General features: G+C 49.5%; 2 protein-coding genes across 5 annotated transcripts; both read right to left on the bottom strand.

The window, feature by feature from the left end:
• Positions 1 to 1,755: 1,755 nt before the first annotated feature.
• RAB8A (RAB8A, member RAS oncogene family) lies at positions 1,756 to 7,995 on the bottom strand. Its single transcript, XM_065858571.2, has 8 exons — positions 7,834 to 7,995; positions 7,473 to 7,533; positions 7,195 to 7,255; positions 6,778 to 6,855; positions 6,492 to 6,581; positions 5,310 to 5,375; positions 5,028 to 5,078; positions 1,756 to 3,477 (listed from the first exon to the last, which is right to left on the bottom strand). The coding sequence occupies exons 1-8, from the start codon at positions 7,955 to 7,957 to the stop codon at positions 3,385 to 3,387; spliced, it is 624 nt and encodes a 207-aa protein (XP_065714643.1). The 5' UTR covers positions 7,958 to 7,995; the 3' UTR covers positions 1,756 to 3,384.
• Positions 7,996 to 8,330: 335 nt separating this feature from the next.
• On the bottom strand, positions 8,331 to 17,490 carry TPM4 (tropomyosin 4). 4 transcript variants are annotated; one of them, XM_065858034.2, is made up of 9 exons: positions 17,168 to 17,490; positions 14,783 to 14,908; positions 11,401 to 11,534; positions 11,022 to 11,139; positions 10,615 to 10,685; positions 10,302 to 10,377; positions 9,904 to 9,966; positions 9,755 to 9,824; positions 8,331 to 8,647 (listed from the first exon to the last, which is right to left on the bottom strand). In XM_065858034.2, exons 1-9 carry the CDS (start codon positions 17,279 to 17,281, stop codon positions 8,565 to 8,567), a joined length of 855 nt encoding a protein of 284 aa, XP_065714106.1. In that variant the 5' UTR covers positions 17,282 to 17,490; the 3' UTR covers positions 8,331 to 8,564. The 4 variants fall into 4 exon arrangements, with proteins under 4 accessions (XP_065714106.1, XP_065714108.1, XP_065714105.1 ...); XM_065858033.2 differs by lacking the exon at positions 8,331 to 8,647 and adding an exon at positions 9,033 to 9,236 and having other exon boundaries at positions 17,168 to 17,489; XM_065858036.2 differs by lacking the exons at positions 14,783 to 14,908; positions 17,168 to 17,490 and adding an exon at positions 13,522 to 13,689.
• Between the last annotated feature and the right edge of the window lie 6,132 nt (positions 17,491 to 23,622).

Below are 23,622 nucleotides of genomic sequence, written 5' to 3'. Positions count from 1 at the left end.
TCCCTGTCCTTCTGGAACTGAGGGGCCACAACTGGACACAAGATTCCAGGGGTGGTCTCCCCAGGGCAGAGCAGAGGGGCAGGAGAACCTCTATTTAATCTATAAATGAAGACAGAAGTCAGTTGTGGTTCTTTCCCAAGCCCTGTGAACTTTGAGTAGAGATGGAGACCGTCCTGGACGGAGCTTTCCCGCATTTCCTCTCCAGTGTAAACCCCGGGCATCTCTAGTTCAAGAGAACCCGAGCTCACGGCAGCTTTTGAGCACGATCACCACCCCTCAGCGACTGTCGGCGGGATGGTGAGCACCTCACGCAAAAGGAGACACCGAATCATTTCCAGCAGCAGTAACGACATTTACAATAATCCATAGGATTTATAAGCCCGAGGCTGAAGTCTGACGCTGGCTCCGATGTCACGGAACGCTGGACGTGCCGCTCAGCACGGGACACACAACCCAAGTGTGAACGTGGCAAAGTGTGCAAGCAGCAGGTCCGGAATTCACACCTGAATTATTGCAACCAGCCTGGAGATCAGGTCAACCACAGAATTCTATGATATTAAAGTAAAGGAATCTGAGAACGTGCTCGAAGATGGGTTTGTTTCTCTACAAACCAAGTGTGCCTCAATTACCGGACATTCTAGTGGCATTCAGACAGCCAGAATGTGTTGTAAGCACATCGGTTGTTTTTCAGATCTGCTTAAATCCCTCAGTTTTACAAATTTTGTATCCAATTTCATACTTTTCCTCCTTAGAAAGCTTTCATGTACATATACATCACCGTATTCACACAGTACCTCTTCTGATTCCGTTTTCCGTAACATTCATACTTCAAGCGCACAGTAACTTAATTACGTGATGGAAACACCAACTCCACGCTGTACCTCTCCAAGATCCCACGTCCGTATTTAGTGACGCGTAGCCAAGCGTACACACAACTACAGCATCTTTAACCTCCCTTACATCTGCATTTCAGGCTTCATATTGCTGACGCTGATTTAAGTTCCGTGTGGTCTGCATACCCTAGAACAGTGGTGACCGTAGTCACAGTGAAGCTTCCTGAGACCAGGCAATAATGGAGTCGCTCGTCTTGTCAAAGGAAATCATGCTATAAATCACATCGATAAACATGTGCAACAACCAGTGGGAGTTCAAACAAAAGGTTTTTCACGTACAGAGTCAGCTCTGAATGCAAAAAGGTAGCTTAAGGTATAGAATATGAGGAGTGAACAACACAATCCCATCCTTCAAGTTTCACAAATTAATAACGTTTGTTTTTATCGAGATGAGTTATGGGTTCAGTTACCATCACAGGCACACCCCGTATCACACTGGACAGGCTGTGATCTCAGTTTAGAACGACTTATTTCTCCAAGCACTTTGAAATATAAGCCTGGCTGCAACATCTGGCCCTATCGAAGCAGGAGGATGGAGGCCACACAACCCACGTTTACTCCTCAGCCACCAACCACATCTGGTTTGTGTAGGAACACAGCGTTCATCGCCTCCCCAGTTCTGCCTCGGGAATTGTTTGAGGCACACAAAGCGTTGCTGTTCATCCTTATCTGGACATAGAAGCATCGCCTGTCCAGTCTATAGCTCTGCATTAACTACATGTTGAAGCACATATTGACTAGAAGGCTCCTCAGCTTAGTGTAATTTTACTCTACAGATACACCTGTGTGTAACCCGCTGCGCTGCACGTTCACCGAGGCCTCACGCTAAAAAGCCACAAGGAAACAAAAACCCACCATAAAGTTCTGGTTAGCGGAAAGCTTTATGTATCATTATAATCATGAGGAGAGCTCACCGTAATCCGCTAGCTATTAAAAGAAAAAATATATTATTAACATATAAAATGCATTTATATAAACCAGTAACTAACACAGTAAAATGTCCTTTTTCCATTTTAGAACAGGTGATACGTTCAGCCATTGCATGCTGCAGATTCACGAAGATCTTTAACTCGGTAACACGAGTACCACCCTGAGGCCAGAGCGAAATACCACGAACTTGAAGAAATCCAAACCGGTGAGTAAACTCATTAACTTTAAAATCAGCTTTAATTTGATCCTTAAGTGCAGTTGTCAATGTAAACACACCACGTTACCAGTTCCAGTGAGTCGCAGGACACGGCCGATCACTCTGATCCAATAAACCACATTAAACCCTTGCCAGCAGACTCCGAAGCCGATGGCTCCTGTGTCAGTGGAGTTAAGCCAGGCTTGCAGCCTCAGAACAGAGCGCTTTCCTTGGCCGTGACATTTTACACATCGGAATGTTTATAGGAATAAACACATGGAATATTTCCGCTGAGGACTGAACACCGTTTGCATTGACGCACGCTACCAACACGGTGCTGCTTGACATCCAAAGTGATCGATCCGCAGCAGCGAGGCAAATCTCAGTTGGAAAAGAAGTTTGTTTGCGGAAAGTGTTCATATGTGCAACATTTATTTGCATATGTGAGCAAGTGTGCATGAGGACACACGGCGGGAAGCAGTGCAATCCATCTGCTTGTCCCGATTTGGAACGCGCTACCACGCCACAAGAGATCGGGAGCCACTCTCAGCTGGACAAGGAGGAGCCACCCACGGTAACGCTACAAATATTGCGTCCCTACCCAAACCAGGGTCTGTTCCTCTAAGAACAGACAACACATCATTCGCACGGGACTCCTTGTAGCTGTCACCTCCTGCTAAATGTCTCTAAACATCAGTATTTAATTAAACCCAGTCAAGTCTAACGCAGATAAAGTAATTTCTGATGGTAAGGATCCATTCTATTTACAGCACGCTTTGGTTTTTTAAAAAAATAGAGATTCCTTTAAACTTCAATAGTGGATTGTCTAGAATAACACAACTGAATAAGCAAAATGAAGGATTTTCTCTCTAGGAGCGAAGAGGTGGAGCTGCAGAAAGTTTCCTTCTACCTTCTGAAAAGGTAAAGCCTGTTCTGCCCCCCTAAGTGCATTGAGCTGATGTTTCGATGCACCTACAGCCCTGGACATGCACATGCATCATGTACACACCTGTACTTTATTCATATGGGCATTTCAGGTCCTTCTTTTGATCATAACTTAATCTTCCTAGCTTGGATACGTGACAAACGCACACAGAGATGTCAGCCTGTCAGCGAAGGTGCGATAGCGCAGGTCCCGTCCGAGCCGCGCTCCCTCTGCCAGACAACACGCGTGGCCATCTGACAGCAAGAAACCTGCTTCATCTCCAAAATCGAAGAGTCAGACAATTACTAAAATAAACAATTTCTTATTCGGGTGGTCACAAAGTGACAAGGTACGTGGAGAACGCTAAGTCCACCAACAGGAACTCCCGCTCCAACAGGCACAGTCAGTCCAGCTGAGCGCTCAGGTTAAGGCCGTGTCCCTCACAGAAGAACACATCGGAAAAAGCTGCTTTTCTTTTGCTGGTCTGGGGTGATTTTGACTCCCTGGTTGCTGCCTTGCGGGCTATTGCCTTCCTGAAGACGCAAAGAATATCCAGTTATTTATTTACGCTTAACAGCTTCTAGAACTGTTGGGAGATCCACGCTTCATCCACCCATGTTCCTGAGTCAAATCTACTGTTGACAAACACCACCACTAACATCACCAGGAGCCTTCAGCCACTGAGCTGAACCTCCCGTCAGCCCCTATGAAGAGCCAGAGCTGCAGCTGCTGCTCCTGGCTTCAACCAACACGCTGTGCCGGTTCTTCCTTCTAGAACTCAAAGACTGCTGAGATTGGAAAGAATTACAGGATGCGCCTGGCTCTTGCTGAAATACTGAGTGATCATCAGCAAGACTCACAACATCCCAGCTCTACCGGCCACGGCTGGTGGAACGTACACGGATTCTTTGTGAGCTTCATCTCCTAACGAACAAACTGACATCACACATGTTTATTTGTTCTACAAGAGAAAAGCCAATTGTTTCTCAGCATGCTCTTGCAAAAGCTATCAAAAACCTACTTAGTTCTTTACACAATGGTTTGAAGCCAAGCCTGAAGTGTGAACTGGGCCTCCTATTGGTACGATTGCATTTTCACAGAATCCCAGAACATCAGGGGTTGGAAGTGCCCTGGAAAGCTCATCCAGTGCAATCCCCCCATGGAGCAGGAACACCCAGCTGAGGTTCCACAGGAAGGGGTCCAGGCGCGTTTGAATGTCTGCAGAGAAGGAGACTCCACAACCTCCCTGGGCAGCCTGGGCCAGGCTCTGACACCCTCACCCCAAACAAGTTTCTTCTCATATTCAAGTGGAACCTCCTGTGTTCCAGTTTGAACCCATTGCCCCTTGTCCTGTCACTGGTTGTCACTGAGAAGAGCCTGGCTCCATCCTCCTGACACTGCCCCTTTCCATATTGATCCCCATGAATGAGTCCCCCCTCAGTCTCCTCTTGTCCAGCTCCAGAGCCCCAGCTCCCTCAGCCTTTCCTCACACGGGAGATGCTCCACTCCCTTCAGCATCTTGGTGGCTGCGCTGGACTCTCTCCAGCAGTTCCCTGTCCTTCTGGAGCTGAGGGGCCACAACTGGACACAATATTCCAGGTGTGGTCTCCCCAGGGCAGAGCAGAGGGGCAGGAGAACCTCTCTGACCTACTGACCGCCCCCTTCTAACCCACCCCAGGTACCATTGGCCTTCCTGGCCACAAGGGCCCAGTGCTGGCTCATGCTCACCCTGCTGTCCCCAGGACCCCCAGGTCCCTTTCCCCTACGCTGCAAGACTGCAAGAACAAGAAACACCATTAAACTGCTCTACTGCTCACTCGGCTTTCAATAAAACAAATCAAAGATCATTTAATTTAGAAAACCTCAGCCATTACAACTAATTCCTGAAACGCAGAGACAATTGTTTATAAGCCACAGTCACAGCTTGACAAAACTAAATATCAGCTTCTATAACCTTCAGTGGATCTCCCAGCAAAGAGACTACAATGTATGTTTTTATACACTGAAACCACTGGCTATTTGGCTTCTGGTTGGCTGGTTTTTCCTATTGAAACACCGCGCGGCCCAAGTCACGGTTACTCACCAACTTCTTGTCCATTTTCGCTTTGATATCTCTTGCAAGAGTGAAAAACGCCTGTGACAAAGGAAAGTGTTACGTGTTACACGGCGCTCGAAACACCAAATTAAATGATGTAGCAAAACGCGGGTGAGGCAACATCTCCATGGAATACGCGGGTATGTCCTCGACAACCCATCTGAAGTTATTAAAAGCCGAGTTTTGCACCCAGCCAGGATGGGCAAATGTTCTCAGTGCTCCTTTGCACAAATAAGACAATAAATGTAAGAGAAAGGTTCCAGTACTTACATTCTCTATGTTTATATTCGCTTTTGCGCTGGTCTCCATGAATTTAATTCCAAAACTTGCAGCAAGCTGAATAAAAGGAGGTTTCATGTTAGTTGGGATCATTGTGGGAGCAGCTACAGATACAAGAGAGCGTGCGACCTCTCCTGACAAACGGAGCCCGGGATGTACCCGAGAGCATCAGCTGCAACCAGAACTCCAGATCTCTCCGATCAGCATCTGCTTGTCCCGGGCTCCGTGCTGCTGGGTTACACCCCCCATGCATTTTAATCCTGTCCTGTATCCAAAAGAGCGTGGTCAGCAGGACAAGGGCAGTGATCCTTCCCCTGTGCTCTGCATTGGGGAGGCCACACCTGGAGTGTTGTGTTCAGTTCTGGGCCCCTCAGCTCAGGAAAGAGATTGAAGGGCTGGAGCGGGTCCAGAGAAGAGCAACAAGACTGGGGAAGGGACTGGAACACAAGCCCTATGGAGAGAGGCTGAGGGAGTTGGGCTTGTTCAGTCTGGAGAAGAGGAGGCTTAGAGCTGAGCTCAGCACTCTCTAGAACGACCTGAAGGGCAGTTCTAGCCAGGGGGGATTGGGCTCTTCTCCCAGGCACTCAGCAATAGGACAAGGGGGCATGGGCTTCAACTCTGCCAGGGGAAATTGAGGCTGGAGATGAGAAAGCAATTCTGTGCAGAGAGAGTGGTCAGCATTGGAATGGCTGCCCAGGGAGGTGCTGGACTCACCGGCCCTGGAGGTTTTGAAACTGAGATTGGCCATGGCACTTAGTGCCATGATCTGGTCAATGGGCTGGAGTTGGACCAAGGCTTGGACTGGATGATCTCTGAGCTCTTTTCCAACCCAGTCCATTCTGTGATTCTCTACCTTGACTGACACCTGACCCACAACAGACAAGCCCATCCGCCTCGTCTCAGTGACCTTCGGCCAAGCAGAGACATTTCCTCACTGTCAAACTCCAGCGCGCTTTTCCTTTCCTTTGCTAAGAAAAAATGCAGGTCGTTGATTTGTACCCAAGACACCTGACCAGATAACCGACAAGAATCCTTAACCCACACTCATCTTTTCAGAGCTCTCCACAGTTGTGCTTAGAAACACCACCAAGGTACCAAAGCAGCACGTGAACAGTAACAAATGCAACTTCTACACTCTGAAGAGTTAAAATACATGAAAGCGACAGCACTTACCTTCTCCCCTTGCTCTCTAGAAACTTGTCTTTTGTCATTTGCGTCACATTTGTTCCCCAGGATCATTTTTTCGACGTCCGGAGAGGCGTGCTGGGATAGAAACAGACCAAAGGGACGTGGGTTTGGACAAACATTGTCTAAAAGACGGGGTACAGACCAAGTTCTAACAGGGAGATGCTGGTGCTGAGTTCCCTTCAGCATGGGAATTCAGAAGGAATTCTGAAGTATTTAAGGTTCAGTTATTTTTGGAAGAAGAAAGAGCATCTTTAGTAAATAGAGAAATTACCTCTTCAATATTCCTGACCCAGTTCCGGATGTTTTCAAATGATTTCTCGTTGGTGATGTCATAGACTAACATAATGCCCTGAAGATGAAGAAAAGGAAAGATTGTTTCAGTGAATATCAGTATAAGAAAGAGTTAAAGACTCGTCCTAAGCAGAAAGGAGCAGCTTAACAAAGACTATTTTTAAAACACCCTGCTCATGGTTCTACAGAACCTTTAATCGCCATTTATGCCTCACTAGATGAGCAGCGGGAGGCGCGTTCGTGTCCCAGCGCCATTGGGAGCTGCCCCGCAGCACACGGGACCACAACCGGGAACGCTTGGCGAGGCAGTTTCCGTACTGGGACCCAGTCGGTTGCGCGTGTGCCTCGTTAAACCCGGCTGAGCGGTGTGAGCTGAGCGCGGCCGCGCGGCTCCTACCATCGCTCCTCTGTAGTAGGCGGTGGTGATGGTTCGAAATCGCTCCTGCCCGGCCGTGTCCCTGCAACGAGAGAGCGCGGGGTTCAGCGGGCGGCCCGCCCGCCGCCAAAACTGTAAATAACTCCATTTAAACCACTCTGTAGATGCCCTAAAACTACCTTTCAGTTTCTAGGACACCGCAAACTGCTGAAAAGCACAAGTGGAGTAAAATGTAACGCTACCATCAGCCCCCCAGTTATCGGACATTAACTCAGGTAACGCGAGAAGAAAAGCCTCACCAGATCTGCAGTTTAATCCTCTTGCCATCCAGCTCTATGGTCCTAATTTTAAAATCAATACCTGCAAAGAGAAACAACTCAATTACTCGGAGTTGGCGTTTCCAAATTAACCCTTTCCCCTCTAATTTGAGCGCTCGGGTTCCGCCATTCCCAGAGCGGCCCCCGCAGCGCAACCTCAGCGCGGGAACCGCCGGCGGCCCCGCAGCGAAGCCAAGAGCGGCCGGAGCCACCGCGGAGCGTGAGGCGGGAACCCCCCTGTCCAGGCGGAGCCCGGGCAGCCCCGACCCCGCGGCCCCGGCTCCCACAGGCCCGGAGCGCGGCCGCTCCGCGGGGCCGGTGCAGCCCCCGGCCAGCCCCTCACCGATGGTGGAGATGAAGGTGGCGTTGAACGCGTCCTCGGAGAAGCGGAAGAGCGCGCAGGTTTTCCCCACGCCCGAGTCGCCGATCAGCAGCAGCTTGAACAGATAATCGTACGTCTTCGCCATGTTCGCGGGCACCGCCCCTCCGCCTGCGCCCGCCCCCCGCGCCGTCCCACAGGCCGCGCCCGCTGTCCGTCACCGTTTGCCGCGCGCTGATTGGCTGAGCGCGGCGCGCGTCACCGCGGAGTCCGGCAGGAAGCGCGCGGAGCCGGCGCCCCATTGGCGGGCGGTGTCCGCCCGGGGTGTGAGCGGCGGCGCGATTGGCAGCTCGTCTCGCTGCGTCACTTCCTGCTGCGGCGTTAAAGGGCGACCTCACGCCTTTGCCTGCTGGCTGGTTCGTGACGTCACGCGAGCAGAAGCGCCACAATGACGTCATGCGAGAAGCGCCGCAATGACGTCACTCGAGCAGAAGCGCCACAAGAAACGGGGAGACCCGGGATGAGAGAAACCGTTTAATATGAAACATCGGTGGCTGCGCAGGGGGAGCAGCTGCGGGGCTGTAGAAAAACCATTAATGGGGGAGGTGGTAGCGGACCCCGGGCTGGCGGGTCCCTCGGTGGGACTTCACCCCACGGCCCCGGTCCATCTTGGTCATAATTTAGGAGCCGTTTCCCAGCCACAGTGGTGGGGATCGGGGGGGGTTCCGCTCCCCCCGGCCGGGGGACTCGGCTGCTCATATACAGTTCAGTTCGTTCAGCGTCTGGTCCAGTGTCTGGTGCAGCCCCAGGTTCTCTTCTTTGGCTTGAGCGAGTTTTTCTGGTGAGAAAGAAGAAAAAAAACCACGACTTAAAACATATTTTATAACATTTTCATTCTAAATAAACCCCATGACTCCTTACCTTCCTGTTCAACACAACTGCAGCCACAAAATGATTGTTTAGGTAATTGCTCTAACTCAGTGAGGCTTTCGGACACGAGTGACGTGACAGGCGCGTTTTGATATAACATCGGATTTATAAGATGCGTCTTTCAGAGTGTTTGTTGTGCCGGGTTTTGACCCGGGAGATGCAGCACAACGGGTGCAGCCAAACGCACTCAGCTTCTCGCTGCCCACACCTGCCTGGCCCCGCGTAAGGAGCTGAACCGATTTTCAGTGTGTTTTAGGTGAATTATTAGGAAATAAACCCCCAAAGCGGAAAGGTAAGAGGTGTCTTGTCTTTATTAAGCTCAGTTCTTCCAGAGGACAGTGAAGGATCACGGGGGAAGCTGCACAGAGCGAGAGGAATCGCAGGCGAGGGACAGAGCGAGCGGGACGGCCCCGGTCACAGGGAGGTCATGTCATTGAGCGCATGGTCCAGCTCCTCGCTGATGGCTTTGTACTTGAGCTTCTGGGCGTACAGCTCGTCTGTTGGCACCGGAGCACGGGGCAGGACGGGCAAGAAATGCAGAGAAAAGGTCCAGAGAGGAGGAGACGCGGAGAGAAGCAGAGGGCAGCGGCAAAGAGAGGGAAAGAAAAGAAATCAGATGCGTAACTGAGCATCGGTACCAAGCGAAAAACACCCACAGCTGCCAGGTCAAACCTTCATCTACACTCGTTTTAGTTGCTCAAAATGATTTTTCAGTGATCAGATTAAGCAGGGTTATGTCTTGTTATTAATAAAAAGGGCTCCTGAGTCCATGTATTTGTGAGGTGGCCAAAATCAGGTTATTGTTACCCACTTTTTGAAGAATAACCTCTTGCAGGAAAGCGTCCCCCAGGCAGGAGGTGTCACAGCGGACAGACGTGTGCAAGGAGGCATCGCACCAATCTACCAACACACCCAGCGTCTGTCCTTTCCCAGTAAAATCTAATACCTGCTCCTAAAGCGTCACTGTCTGATTTGAAATCAACCACTTCTGCATGAAAATCGAGTAATTTCATACCTTCCAGGTCATCAATAGACTTTTCCAGTTTGGCAACTGTTCTCTCCGCAAATTCAGCACGAGTTTCAGCCTAAAAGGAATTAAATAAAGTAGTTGGACGATGCCATAAAACCAATGCCAACATACAGAGTGGGGGCAGATAAACTTACTTCTTTAAGCTTGTCAGAGAGAATCTTGATTTCTTCTTCGTATTTATCTTCTTTTTCCGAGTACTGCAAAAACAATAAACACTCTTTAAGGGAAGCTGTAGCAACAATGATACACGTTCATGAAACCGTGACCTATCTATAAACACTTTTCCTTTTCCAACAGCTGTAAAAACTTTTCCCCTCTTCGCCGAGACATTTCGGACTCTGGTTTGTAAACCATTGTTTTAAGATGGGGAAGGTCCAAGATCCTTCGCGTGTCACCTCGGACCAGGACGGGGCTGACCCTGCGCAGCACCAAACCACCCACGTCACCCACCGTCTGTTACACAGGCAGGAACCCAAACCCATTCATGTGCTTTCTGACTCTGCCCCATCCCTTAGTTGACCAAAGAACCCACCTTTTCAGATTGAGCTTCCAGAGACTTCAGGTTGTTGGTGACGTTCTTCAACTCCTCCTCCAGGTCGCTACATTTACTATACGGGGAAAAAATTACATTACTACTGTTTCTGTTACAGCTTAATTTTCAAGACACCTAAAAATACAAGGGATGAATTATAGTATTAAATCTGAAAGGAGAAAATTTGGTGTATAGGGTACAAAAAAGCTTCTCTACAGATACTACCTACACCAGTGGTAGCTTTTTCTAATGAGATAAAGCTTTGACCTCTACTGTATATTCCGAACTACTCTGTGTATCTCCAGTTACTCACACTTCGGACACCTCCGCGCGCTCCTCAGCTCTTTCCAGTTCACCCTCCAAAATAACCAGTTTCCGAGCAACCTGTAAGGAGAAAACGGCTGTACCGAGCTGCTCCGGCATCTCCTACACGGCCCAAAGCGCCGCGCTCGTGCTTTCCTCTGAACCACAAAATCACATTAAACCCCACAAGCACAGACATAACAGACTTCTGCCCTAAATACGTTCGATTTTACAGTGTTCTTAGCATGAAATACCTAAGGTGCTGCTAAAGTCACTACTAAAATTACACCTTTTAGGGAATGTTCCAAAGTTGAACCATCACGCAGTGATAGGCATACAAAGAATGACTAAAACTGCAGAGGAATTAAGTTGCTCACGGTTCTCCCGTGTGTTTAATCGCTCCCTTATCGCTTTTACCTCTTCGTATTTGCGGTCGGCTTCTTCTGCAATGTGTTTTGCCTCCTTCAGTTGCATTTCCTGAATCTCCATTTTCTCTTCGTCTTTCATGGCTCTGTTCTCGATAACCTTCATTCCTCTGCAGAGTGTTTAATGGAGAAGCATTTTAGCACTTTTATCTCAAAAGTCCCACAGTGGAATTCAGTATTCGTAACCCAAAAGAGGCCCATTCTGACCACACTCTGTGCTATTCAAGGCTACCAGAAAGACACCTCTAGTTCTGGGGCTCTGACCTGCAATGCACATCAGCGCAAGCAGATGTTAAATTATACAGGGAGATTTTATTGACGTATTTTCAATTTTTTAGAAACAAACAAGACAGAAAGAAGCGGGACGGTACCTCTCGCTCTCATCAGCCGCTTTCTCAGCCTCCTCCAGTTTCTGCAGGGCTGTGGCCAAGCGCTCCTGGGCACGATCCAGCTCCTCTTCCACCAGCTGGATGCGTCTGTTCAGAGCCGCCACCTCACCTTCCGCCTGCGGAACAAACCGCCCGAGCCCACGTTACCTACGAGCCCGTTGCTGGGAAATATTCTCGACTAAAAGTTTCCTAAGAACTGCGAAGGCTTCCCCGTGCGCACAGGGGGGGTCGGGAACCTCCGTCTCTGCCTGGTGTTTGTTTAAACTCTGGCATCTCAGGAATTCCAAGGTATGGAGTATGTGCTTTGTTTGTAACGGCACTTATCATTCCTGCCACACAATGAGGGATTGGATACCGGTTACCAACGGAAAACTATTTTCAGATCACTCCAGCGGGCTGGATCTACCCAGAGGAGCCACAAGTTCAAAACTCGACTGTTTCCATAATGGCTTTTTCCAAAAACTCCCCAGCTGGTTTGTGCGTTGTGCAGCAATTCCTGTCACAGCCCCTGCTGAAGTTCAGCTGTTTCACGACCCACCCGGGTCCTGCGCTGTGCACTCTCTGTGCTGTGTAATCTCTGTGCTGTGCACTCTCTGTGCTGTGTAATCTCTGTGCTGTGCAATCTCTGCGCTGCGTAATCTCCGCGCTGCGTAATCTCTGTGCGGCCGGCAGGGCAGATCCCACCAACCTCGGCTGCTTTGAACACAAAATTACATGTTCTTGCAAGAAGCTCCCTTGCCTTTTTCATGGCTTCCTGTGGGCCTTAAGGAATGAGGCGGAGGCATTTCTTAATAGTAAGGTCTGTTTGTGTATTATTGAATAAACTGCATGGTAATTGGGAACACTATTAATGTTTAAAAACCAGACTAGATAATAAATGGAGAGGTTGTTGGGGGAAACGCTCACATACCATAGAGGCAATATCAGCACATAGGTGGCTGTTAATCCATTGTGTCTATTAAGATATGGCTCCTTTAATTGCTTGTTATTTGAAACAAAATAAAGCCCCGCTTTAATAACTGCCACGTTTGCACCTTAATTGATTAACTGTCCCCAAATCCGAGCATGACTGCTATGGATAAGATTTTTGTTTCGGGCTTTAGATCCTGGAAGGGCAACTCTTTTATGCTTTATGTTAAACACTTGGAAAACTATTTGTTTGCTGCAGCTTCTCCGCTTTGGTTTCTGAGGCTCCTCCTGAGCGGCAGGAAGTGGTTTCCATTCATGGCCGCACCATCTTGGAACGGATTTCACTGACCCATCCAAATGGAAGCTGACCCAGGATTCCTACAGTCGTAAATTAGCCAACGTTTCATTTGCTTTCTACCCAGCTTTCTCGATTTATACACAAGGCATTGATCATGTAGAAAACCGGCGTCTGTTACGGGCCAGTCTGCAAAACTCCTTGCGCTAGATGGGATACTTTTAAGTGATATTTCATTAGGCAAGGTTCCCAAGCCATGGGAAGCCGGGCTGGCCCCACCTCTCCCAGCAGCTGCCCGCAGTCCTTATACGGTAAAACTCACTCGCTGACATGTGATAAAATAGCAGGAAGATGCCGGGAAGGCTGATCACACAGCAACCTAAGTGAAACCAGCTGTCCGGCCCCGGGAGAGCCGCACGCTAGCGGAGAGTTCGCGTTTCTCTGTGCAAGGCAGGAGGGAAAGTTCTCTCGCAGCAGTTCGGACGCTTCCCAGCTGTGGCGGAGCCAGCGGTGCGGCGCCCAGCGGCGGGAACTCCCCGCTCCTTGGCATGCAGCGCTTTTTCCTAATTAAACAGCCATTTCCTACCAAACTCCTAACCGCCTCCCGATGCCGAGCGCTGCTCGCAACCCTTTTTCCGAAGGAAATGGCCCCAAAGCGCGTTAAGCGGCAGCCGCCCCGGTCGAGCCGCCGCCCGGTACCCCCGGGGATGGTGCGGGCGAAGCGGCGGAGGCTCCGCGGGGAGTTCGCGGAGCGGGGAAGAGCCGAGGGGTGAAGGCGGCCGAGCCCTCCCGGAGCAGGGACCAGCCAGCGAGAGAGAGCCAGAAAGAGGAAGGAAGGAGCAGCGCAGCCCGGGAGAGAGCGACCGAGAGAGGCGAACGGGCAGCCCGGGCGGTCTCACTTTCTCCCGCAGGTCCCGTTCCAGGTCCAGCTCCCGCTGGAGCACCTGGGCTCGATCCTCCGCCTCATCCGCCTGTTGCTGCAGACACTGGATCTTCCTCTTGACGGCTTCCAGGGAGCTCGGCGCGGCCATGGGCGCGGCGGGACGGCCGGGGGGGGCTGCACGTGGCGCCGCGCGGCCCCGCGCCTTTCAATGGGCCGATGACGTCACGCGGCTGGAGGGTGGAGGTGGTGACGTAGCACGGAGGAGCCGGAGCGAGCCGCGCGCGGGCCGCCCCGCCCGGTCCCGCCCCCGCGCATCCCGGGGTCCCCTCGGGTCCCCGTCCCGCCCGGTCCCGCCCCTGCACATCCCGCGGGGATGCGGAACCCACCGCGAAGCGGGCGGGACCAGAGCTGCACGGACACCCCCGGGACACCCCGGGATGGGGGCGGAGAAAAGCGAAACCGGACCGAGCTGGGACCGGAATGGAACTGCATCCTGTGGCCCAGCTGCCCTGGAAGATTAGCACTTTGTTTACTTCGATTAAAGGAAATTTCGCCTTTCCTAAAGATTTCCCATCCATAAAACGCTCCCCCCCGCCCCATTCCATAGAGTCATAGAATCATAGAGCCACCAAGATGCTGAAGGGAGTGGAGGAAAGGCTGAGGGAGCTGGGGCTCTGGAGCTGGAGAAAAGGAGACTGAGGGGGGACTCATTCGTGTTTATAGGTATATAAAGGGGCAGTGTCAGGAGGATGGAGCCAGGCTCTTCTGGGTGACAACCAGTGACAGGACAAGGGGCAATGGGTGCAAACTGGAACACAGGAGGTTCCACTTAAATTTGAGAAGAAACTTGTTCGGGGTGAGGGTGTCAGAGCCCGGCCCAGGCTGCCCAGGGAGGTTGTGGAGTCTCCTTCTCTGCAGACATTCAAACCCGCCTGGACACCTTCCTGTGGAACCTCAGCTGGGTGTTCCTGCTCCATGGGGGGATTGCACTGGATGAGCTTTCCAGGGCCCTTCCAACCCCTGACATTCTGGGATTCTGTGATCATTTCAGTTGGAAGAGACCCTCAGGATCATTGAGTCCAACCATAACCCAACTCTAGCACTAAACCACGTCCCTGAGAACCTCATCTCAATGCCTTTTTTGGAACCCCCAAAACATGACACTGCCCTTCCTACCCCCGATCAAAGTGCTGCAACACAAACATTGGCAGCGATTTTTGTCACCTGTACTGTAAAACACACAGAGCGCAGCAACAATATCAGCCCCAGGTACGTACATCGGTGGCCTTCTTTTCAGCCTGCTCCAGCTTCTCCTGAGCGTCTTTGAGAGCCTCCGAGTACTTATCCAGCTCATCTTCAGTTCCCTTCAGCTTCTTCTGCAGAGCGACCAGCTCATCCTCTACCTTTCCAGAGAGACAAAAACCCATAAAAATAACCAAAATGAGCGTTTTGATGTATTGTCAGTTACAGTTTAACACGGTTAAAACCTCTATTCCTTTTAACCTGATATAACACACAAAGAGTAGCAAAAGACCAAAGTTCTGCTGGGGCCAGTGGTGTGAGCAGGACTGGTGGCAGGGAAAGATCATTAAAACCAGATCATCTTTAGAACAAACAGCGTTCCCTGGCATCTGGTTTAATACACAAACCCTTTTTCACCTCATTTATCTTTTGGATTCCGCAACACCCTGCGGCAGTTAATTCTATAGCATAATTATAAATGTTTTAAAGGGATGTGTTTGTTCTGACACTATTACCCGAGGAATAGGAATTATTAGGAAACTATTCAGTTATGTATAGCCAACAAAAAGTGAGTCGTCGTTCCCTAACCATCTTTGGTATGTTGTTGATAACACCTCCATCAGATGGGGAACAGGTCTGGCCCAACACGCCCATCAGCAACAGGAGGGACTTGTGACCTCCACAGGTCCCTCCCAACCCCAATTATTCCATGACTAATTGTGGCCCCACCAGGTACGCTCCAGCCTGTCGTACGGTTCCGACTCCTCCATACCATATAAATCCATATTGTACGCTAGAACGGCGCTATTTATAACCTGCTGGGAGACTGTTCAATGACAAACTGTCTCATGCTCCCCAAAGAATTTCCATTATCAGGAGGCTGATAAGGGTGCGCCTGCAAACCCATCTGCTCCCTCCTGTCATTTGCAACACAAAACAGTTCAGGCTGTAGAGAGACAGACTGAACCACTGAGCTCTGCCTCCGCATCAACCGAGTCTATCAAAATAGTTCGCTGAAAATAGTTTCAGTGCACCGACTTCCTTCTTTAACAACATTTTTGTAACGTACTATTCTTGAATGCTGTTGTATTGCTATCATTTTACTCAGAGTAGCCAGATAGTGCGAGAGGAAGGAACCCGCTCGCTGGGATGGTTTAGCAGCGGGACAGTGAGCGGGAGGAAGAAGGTGATGCTTATTTTGTGTATGACACTAAATTCACATTAAAAAAAAAGCTGAAAAATTGGAGACAATTCACAAAAGAGAAGCAAGATCAAAGGTTTATTCTTCTCTTTTAGCTTTTAATTGTGAATTAACCTCGTATAGATGCTTGAAAACTCCCACAAGTGTGTCATTTCTCTGTAAGAAATCCCCTTCGATAACTAAATGTAAAGGAAGGCTACGCGTTCAGTCGTGTAACAATCTGCTGAGGCTGTTCCTGAGAACAGAAAGTTTAGGAATGAAACAGGGATTATGGAATTGATGTGTGCAGCTTGTGGAAGTTCAGTGTAAAGACAAAGAAAAGTAATTCTCCTTACGTTGGGGGTGGAGGGGGCAGAGAGCAGCAACTCACCCTTTTGGAAACCTTTTTCTTGTTGCTTTAGCTAAATGGACGATCAGTTGAAAGTTTAGTTATATCATTTAGGATCTCAAACTGAACTTGAACATGAGAAATATTTGACTAAATTAATGCTAGTAATATATTACAGCAGTTTGGGAGATGGAGTAGAAGCAGCCACATTTAGAGGATGTAAAAGGAAAAGACATGGTAATTTTACAAGTGTTAGAAGAAACCTGAGTTTCAGTCATATTTCAAAATCATTCTGAAAATACTACAGCCCAAATATGAGGCAGACACCCAGAATAAAGAACACCGAAAAGAATATGAAAATGTTATCACTACAATCCAGTTAAAAGAAAAGCTTTCAAATTATTTCTAATCATTCTTAACAAAACAATCACACAATATATCTCCTGTCGAGGCACAGCTGGCACCTCTAAGGGTGCTCCGTATAGCAAGGACTAGACAATAAACTTTATCAATTCACTTCAAGGGGAGTCTCAATCAATGCTGAGGCACAGCTGACTCTTCAGGAGGTGTCTGAGGCACTCAGCTTTGATTTGGAGTGTCTAAGGCCTTTTCCATGGAATCACAAGCAGAAGAAAATGATGTAAGAAAACTTAGACAAGGTACTCTTAATAATCTGAGGATAATGCTAATTTTGCAAAGAGTCAGATGGCTATAAAGAGAAGTTAATACCTCGCCCTGGCTGCATGAGTGTAAAAGGCAAGAGACTTAGAAGATTAACACAAAACCTGACTTCAAATTATTTTACCTTCTCAATCAGAAAGTTGCAACATAGTGTTTTGTTACATTTCTTCCCACAGAGCATCCACAGGCAGCGTTCTTAGTTCCACTTACCTGTTTGCATTTGTCCTCAGCCGCCTTCTTATCCGTCTCAGCCTGCTCGGCTCTGTCAATGGCGTTCTCCTTGTCTAACTTCAGCATCTGCATCTTCTTCTTGATCGCCTCCATTTTTGCTACAGGACGGGCTGTGCAACTGAAACAATCCCAAAGAGCGAAGTTTTAGCTTTGTAACAGCAGTTGTACCCAGCCAGGTCACCGGGAAAATGAGCTCAAGTGGCTGTGGAGAGATTTAAACCCTGAGACCCCTGGACGAATCCCAGATCTCTTTGGCCTCTTCTCCGCTTGTTCGGACACCGTTCAGAGCCTTTCTAAGGAATGAGCTGGAACAGCCTCACCAGTGGAATCTTCACCGCTCCATCATCTCCTTATTTGGGTCCTGTTTTCCTAAAGAGAAAACTGTTTCCATTTTTAAGCTTCCGACAGAAGCAGAAGTGTTGACACACGAACACATGCTTGAAAGAAACCTTATTAGCACCCCTCCGTGTCTGCAGAGCAATTAAACAGCCCAGATCTACGGGATGGCCTGGCTTCTTATAACGTTGTAAGGTTAATGAGGGGAAGGATCTTTTCGGGTTACTTCAAAATAAAATAAAAATCTAAGAAGTCTACACTCGGGAAGTAGCTACATCTATGCTACAAAAAGATGCACAATATGAGACAGGAGGTTTTTTGTTTGGTTGGTTTTCCTGCGAACATAAGCCCTGGTGTTAAGGAACTAGTTATAATCTGTAATAGTATAATGCATAACAGGTCAGATTTTGATCTCAAGTTCAGGCTCAAGGGCATCCAGTGAGTTTGTCTTTGCAATTCCACTTAGTGAACTGAACAATACACCTGAAGCTGCAGCCAAATGAGCAGCGTAAATCAGTTTTTCTGCTGTTTGAAGCAGAAAACCCTTCTCTGTGTCAGGAAGGCAGGAGTAGGTGTGGGAGATCATCTGGAGAACCATCCCCAGAGCAGCACCCGGCCAGCCACAGCACTCTCTAGGCTGCTCAGGCCGCCTTTTGTCAGAGAGTTACCACTGTTTTGATTCCAAATAAAAATAAGGCTCACGCTCCTAGTGTACCCCAGAGCCGGACCCCGGCAGCCCCGGGCGCTGCCCGCTACCGAGCGCCTGGCGCCCCCGCCCCAAGATGGCTGCCGGGCAGCGCCCCGCGGGGCCGCGCGGAGGGAGCGCCAAGATGGCGGCGTCCTCAGGACTACAGCTCCCAGAGGGCTCCGCGACCGCCTCAGCCCGCCCGGCGCCTCCATCCCTCATTAACGGCAATTAAATAGACTCATTTCGGTTGGAAAAGACCCTCGAGATCATCGAGTCCAACCGTTCCTGTATAATTTGCGGAACAACCTATTAGGGACCTGGGGACAGGAGAGTGAGCATGAGCCAGCACTGGGCCCTTGTGGCCAGGAAGCCAATGGTGCCTGGGGTGGGTTAGAAGGGGGTGGTCAGTAGGTCAGAGAGGTTCTCCTGCCCCTCTGCTCTGCCCTGGGGAGACCACACCTGGAATCTTGTGTCCAGTTGTGGCCCCTCAGCTCCAGAAGGACAGGGAACTGCTGGAGAGAGTCCAGCGCAGCCACCAAGATGCTGAAGGGAGTGGAGCATCTCCCGTGTGAGGAAAGGCTGAGGGAGCTGGGGCTCTGGAGCTGGACAAGAGGAGACTGAGGGGGGACTCATTCCTGGGGATCAATATGGAAAGGGGCAGTGTCAGGAGGATGGAGCCAGGCTCTTCTCAGTGACAACCAGTGACAGGACAAGGGGCAATGGGTGCAAACTGGAACACAGGAGGTTCCACTGAAATTTGAGAAGAAACTTGTTCCCGGTGAGGCTGTCAGAGCCTGGCCCAGGCTGCCCAGGGAGGTTGTGGAGTCTCCTTCTCTGCAGACATTCAAACCCGCCTGGACCCCTTCCTGTGGAACCTCAGCTGGGTGTTCCTGCTCCATGGGGGGATTGCACTGGATGAGCTTTCCAGGTCCCTTCAACCCCTGACATTCTGGGATTCTGTGATTCCCCCACCCCTGTCCCTGCCCCATGTCCTGAGAACCTCATGTCCATCTGTCCAGCCCTCCAGGGATGGTGACTCCAGCACTGCCCTGGGCAGCCTGTTCCAATGCCCCACAGCCCTTTGGGGAAGAAATTGTTCCTAATATATCCTACTTAAGCCCAAGTTTAGCTTCTTCGATTTTTCTTTTCCCTCCGTATCTAAAACAATGCTCCGAATTTTTAACAGCTGTAAGTTGCATATTTAGCAGGAAATCAGTGCTGGCTCTTCCCCACCCAGTGTGCAACTGCATTCCCAGAACACATCACAGATCTAACCATGGCAAACCTCACACAACTAAATGTGTGTTTTCCCACAGAAACGGGCAGATTTGCCTCCCCCCTTTCCTGGCCCGCAGCTACTGCTGCAACAAGGTGGCCCCACGGGTGTTTTTTTGTCCGATTCTGATGGTTTGAACAGTGAAAGATAAACACACACAGGTTCTGAGCCTGGGAACGGGTTTAAAGAGTCGAGGTGAGGCACTAAATTAACAGCGCTGCTGAACCTGCAGAAACGGCATTAAAAACTAATAAACCATATTGATTCCCATTGCAGCTTGCGCTTCCCCTTGGCCTGCTCCGCCGTGAGTCTGCTGGCTCAGCCCCGGCCGGGGGCAGCGGGTTGCTGCAGGGATTTGGGCTGACGATGGAACCTGGGTGATGATTTAGGGTCAGCGCTGGTGACCACAGACCAGTGCCGAGGTGGCACGGGGGTCCCAGCAGCCACCATCATGCTGTAGCTGCCTCGGGTACGGCGCCGCTGCGGCCATCTCTGCTTAGCTTCCTTCAGAACTAAGTTCACCTTTAATAATTTTCTCCTGCTTTTTTCCAGAAGAGGCAGGTTTTGGGGAGCAGCTCTGGAGACACATCAAGTGGGGGAAGGACTGCGTTAGCCCCATTTGACCCGGCACGTGTAGGAACTCGTGTGATGGAGGCAGGAGCAAGACCGCGCACGCCTCTCCCTGGGACTACAGCTGCATGTTTCGAGCTGTTCCTGTGGCTGTTCTCTTCGTAATTTCTGATTATTGAGAGGCACAGAGGTGATGTTCCAACCACCTCACCAGCAGGCTTGGGCAGGCTTAGAATCAGGGTTGGGGAAGCAAACGCTGAACGAGACTCTTTTGCCTTTGTATTTGTACTGCAGGAAGATAATTTTTCTAATCAACTCTGTAGCATGACTCAGAGCCACTTTTGGAAAGGAACACGTCACCCTGTGTAGCCCTTCAACCAGGTGCATCGCCTTCTTCCTCTCACTGCTTCACGAACTGGAGAGAAACACCTGAAAAATTCACTTTGGTCACTCAGCCACGATAATCCCGTCACTCCCACCGCCTCTGGCTTTCATCAGCTTAGGAAACAGCGAGCAACCAAGATAGAAACAAGAGCCTTCCAAACCTTTTTTTTTTCCCTTTTTGGGAGTTTTTGGGCCTAGCGAGGCTTGGCAAGGTTGGGTGTGTCAATATGAGAGGACAGCAGAAGGCGATGGAGCCGGATTGCTGGAGCGTGCGCTCATTCCTTTGGCAGGGGAGCGTGTCTCAGCAGGCGTTCCAACGCACCGGAGGGGGTCCGAACTGTGGCCTCGAGTTTGGCTGATCTCAAAACTTTCTATGCTTTTAATCCCTACTTCTATCGCCCAGAAGTGACACGGGACCCACGCCATGGCCCACGTCACTATCTGGGAAAAGCAGATGCTTTATATCCCCATTTTCTCCCCCAGCTCCCGTCCCATTCTAAACTCCCGATCACTTTCCTCTCTCTCACATTGACTGAGCTCCAGCTCCTCCTCATACGCAAAGCTGCGTGTGTCAAGGCTAGAAACGTTTCAAAGCAGAAGAAAGAAGCTGTTGACAATCCTTTACCAAATTCCTTCCATTTCTTAATATAAGTATCTCCTAATAGTCCACTCTCTTGTATATTTTCTGTTCTAGAAACTATATGATATGGTGTATCAATAGCAGTGCACTGTGGCAAAGGTGGCACTACAATGGACAGCAAATTTGTCTCTTCCCAGCGTTTCCTTTTAAATGACAAAATCTGTAAACCCTCCCACCTCACTGAGTTGTTTTCTTTGCGAGTTGTCCACGCAGCGCTATGCGCTAGAACGAAGGGTACGGCAGGGCAGTAACCATCTGTAACACCCTCTTTCTGATGCTTTTTTCTCGTTAAGTATCCATTGGCAGATATACTCTTCCCATGCCTAAATCCAAGGAGAATTTACCTATTTTCTTGAATAATTTTGTTATTACAGCCCGTTTCCGGGCCACAGTGTGAGCTTTAAGCTCTTCCTTGCCATTAGATGGCAATGTAGATCCACAAATCCTCTTTCTTCCTTGAGCCCGTGGAAAACCATCTTGCTGCTGGTGGAATGGCTGGTAGAGCCTCCAATGTTTTATTTCCACCTACCTCACCTTTTAAGGCTGAGGCATCCTGGATTTGTTTCGCCTGCAAACGAATGGAGGCGGCTCCTCGAGCCACCGAGCGCTCGCTCTCTCTACATCTCTCTACATGGAGGGCCCTCCTTTGTGCACAGAGGTTTGTATTTTGCTCTTCCAGCAATTAACTCATTTGTCTCTTGTTTTTGCTGTTTCCACAGACATTTTGCTGCCTTGCTTACTGCCAAATCTGGTAAGCGAGTGAGTCATGGGCTGCCGCAGGCCGAACCCCCGAGGACACCGACTTCTTCCGAGGGCCATGAATCTCCCATCTGGGAAGTCAGAAAGAACTGCAATGAGAAATAACTACCACCGCCAAATACTTTCCCCTAGACCCATTTTTCAGCTTTTCCATTGTCTGCACTTGACTGGTTCATTTAACATGTGCCTTCCTGGGGTTTTTTCCTTCACGTTTCCTTTTCCACCAGAAAATGTCACCAACTTGCATCCAACGTTTTTTGCTCAGAAAACTTGCAGGTTCACTTGTGTTCCAAAACCAGGCAAAGTTTGCTCCTTCAAAGCTGAATATACACAGGTTTTTTTTTCTGGAGCTTGTTTGAAGTTCAATCCCATGCCAAACAGCTCCCACTAATGCAATACTGATACTGGGGCTGGGAAGTTGTGGGGCCTTCTGGAGTCTGATTCTGACACCAAGATGGATCCTCCTGCAGTAAGTTCAGCAGCGTTAGTGTCAGAAATCCTCGCTTGTACCCAAAAGGATGAACCCAGGCTCAACCCCTCTTTTTGAGGCATTAAAAAAGGCAACGTGTGATGCTGTCAGTGCAGATGGAAAGCTCCCGACCGCGGTCTAGAGGAGGGCAGGATAACAGGGACACTCTGCCCTGCGCCAGCCAAGGACGGGAAATCGTGGCTGGGATTCAGGGGAGCACAGAGGCCGTTTGGTCTGGGAACACCAGACCCTACAGCTTGACAGGCAGGTGACAGGACAGGGTCACCTTCTCTCATCACTCACCCCTCCCGTGCACATTAACATAAGCACCTTCCAGCTTTTCTGGATTCCAAATGGTCTAAACGAGGAGTATTTTGCCCTAAACCCCAGGAGAAGTGCTCTTCTGTCATAGAAAGGCTCTTTTTATTCCTGGCATGCAAGAAGTTAACAGTATTCCTAAGCACTCTGGCAGATGCGAGCGGTATGCTGGAGATAAGTTATATCAGGAGAAAGCGTTATCACTTGGGCTTACATATTTTTGTGCTTATCCACTGGACTTTAAAAAGCTGTTGCATTTAACTACCCATTTTTCAAAGCATTTATTAATCATTTATTAGCTCTTTGTTAATTTGCTGTAGATGTAACTCAGCATATAAAGCGAGCCCAGTCGTTTTATAACCAAGGAGGAAAGCACTGGGTGATAGGAAAGGCTTTACTCATCCTGCTTATCTGGAAAGCACTTGGCACATGGTGGTACAGCTCTGGGTGCTTTAGGAATAGAAATAATAGCACCTTAAACTGCCCCATCCACTGAGATATCTGGGCACTGGGTAAATTAAGTGAGAGGCTGGAGATTTCTAACCTTTAGTTATCAAAGACTCACTCCAAGCAAACATCGGAGGAAAATCCTTATTGTTCAGCACTACCGAGCGCAAATCCTGGGATCAGGGAGCTTCAGGAAACAGCAAAGTATCTTCCTTGCCTGAAAGAGCAGCACTGTCAGAGTGGTTTCCTCAAAGAATTACAGGCTCTGCCAGGGGAATGAGGGTCAAATTTTCCCCAGATGTTACAATTTCCCTATGATTACAATCAAGAAATAAAGAAACCTTTATGGAGCATCATCCCATTTCTCCTCTGTTGTCCTCTGCAAGGAGAGCAGCACAGCAAGCAGCAAAGCACAGCCACTGCCAAAGAACAGCAAAAAAACCCAGCCTAAGAACTAAGCGTCTCTGTTCTGTCATTATAAGAAGACATTATAAAGCCCAGGATCACCTCAGCCAGCTTGAGGCATCTTAATGAAGCCCCGAATTCA

The sequence above is a fragment of the Patagioenas fasciata genome, chromosome 27, assembly GCF_037038585.1.
Source record: "Patagioenas fasciata isolate bPatFas1 chromosome 27, bPatFas1.hap1, whole genome shotgun sequence".
Taxonomy (NCBI): domain Eukaryota; kingdom Metazoa; phylum Chordata; class Aves; order Columbiformes; family Columbidae; genus Patagioenas; species Patagioenas fasciata.
This window is presented reverse-complemented; position numbering and strand designations above follow the sequence as displayed.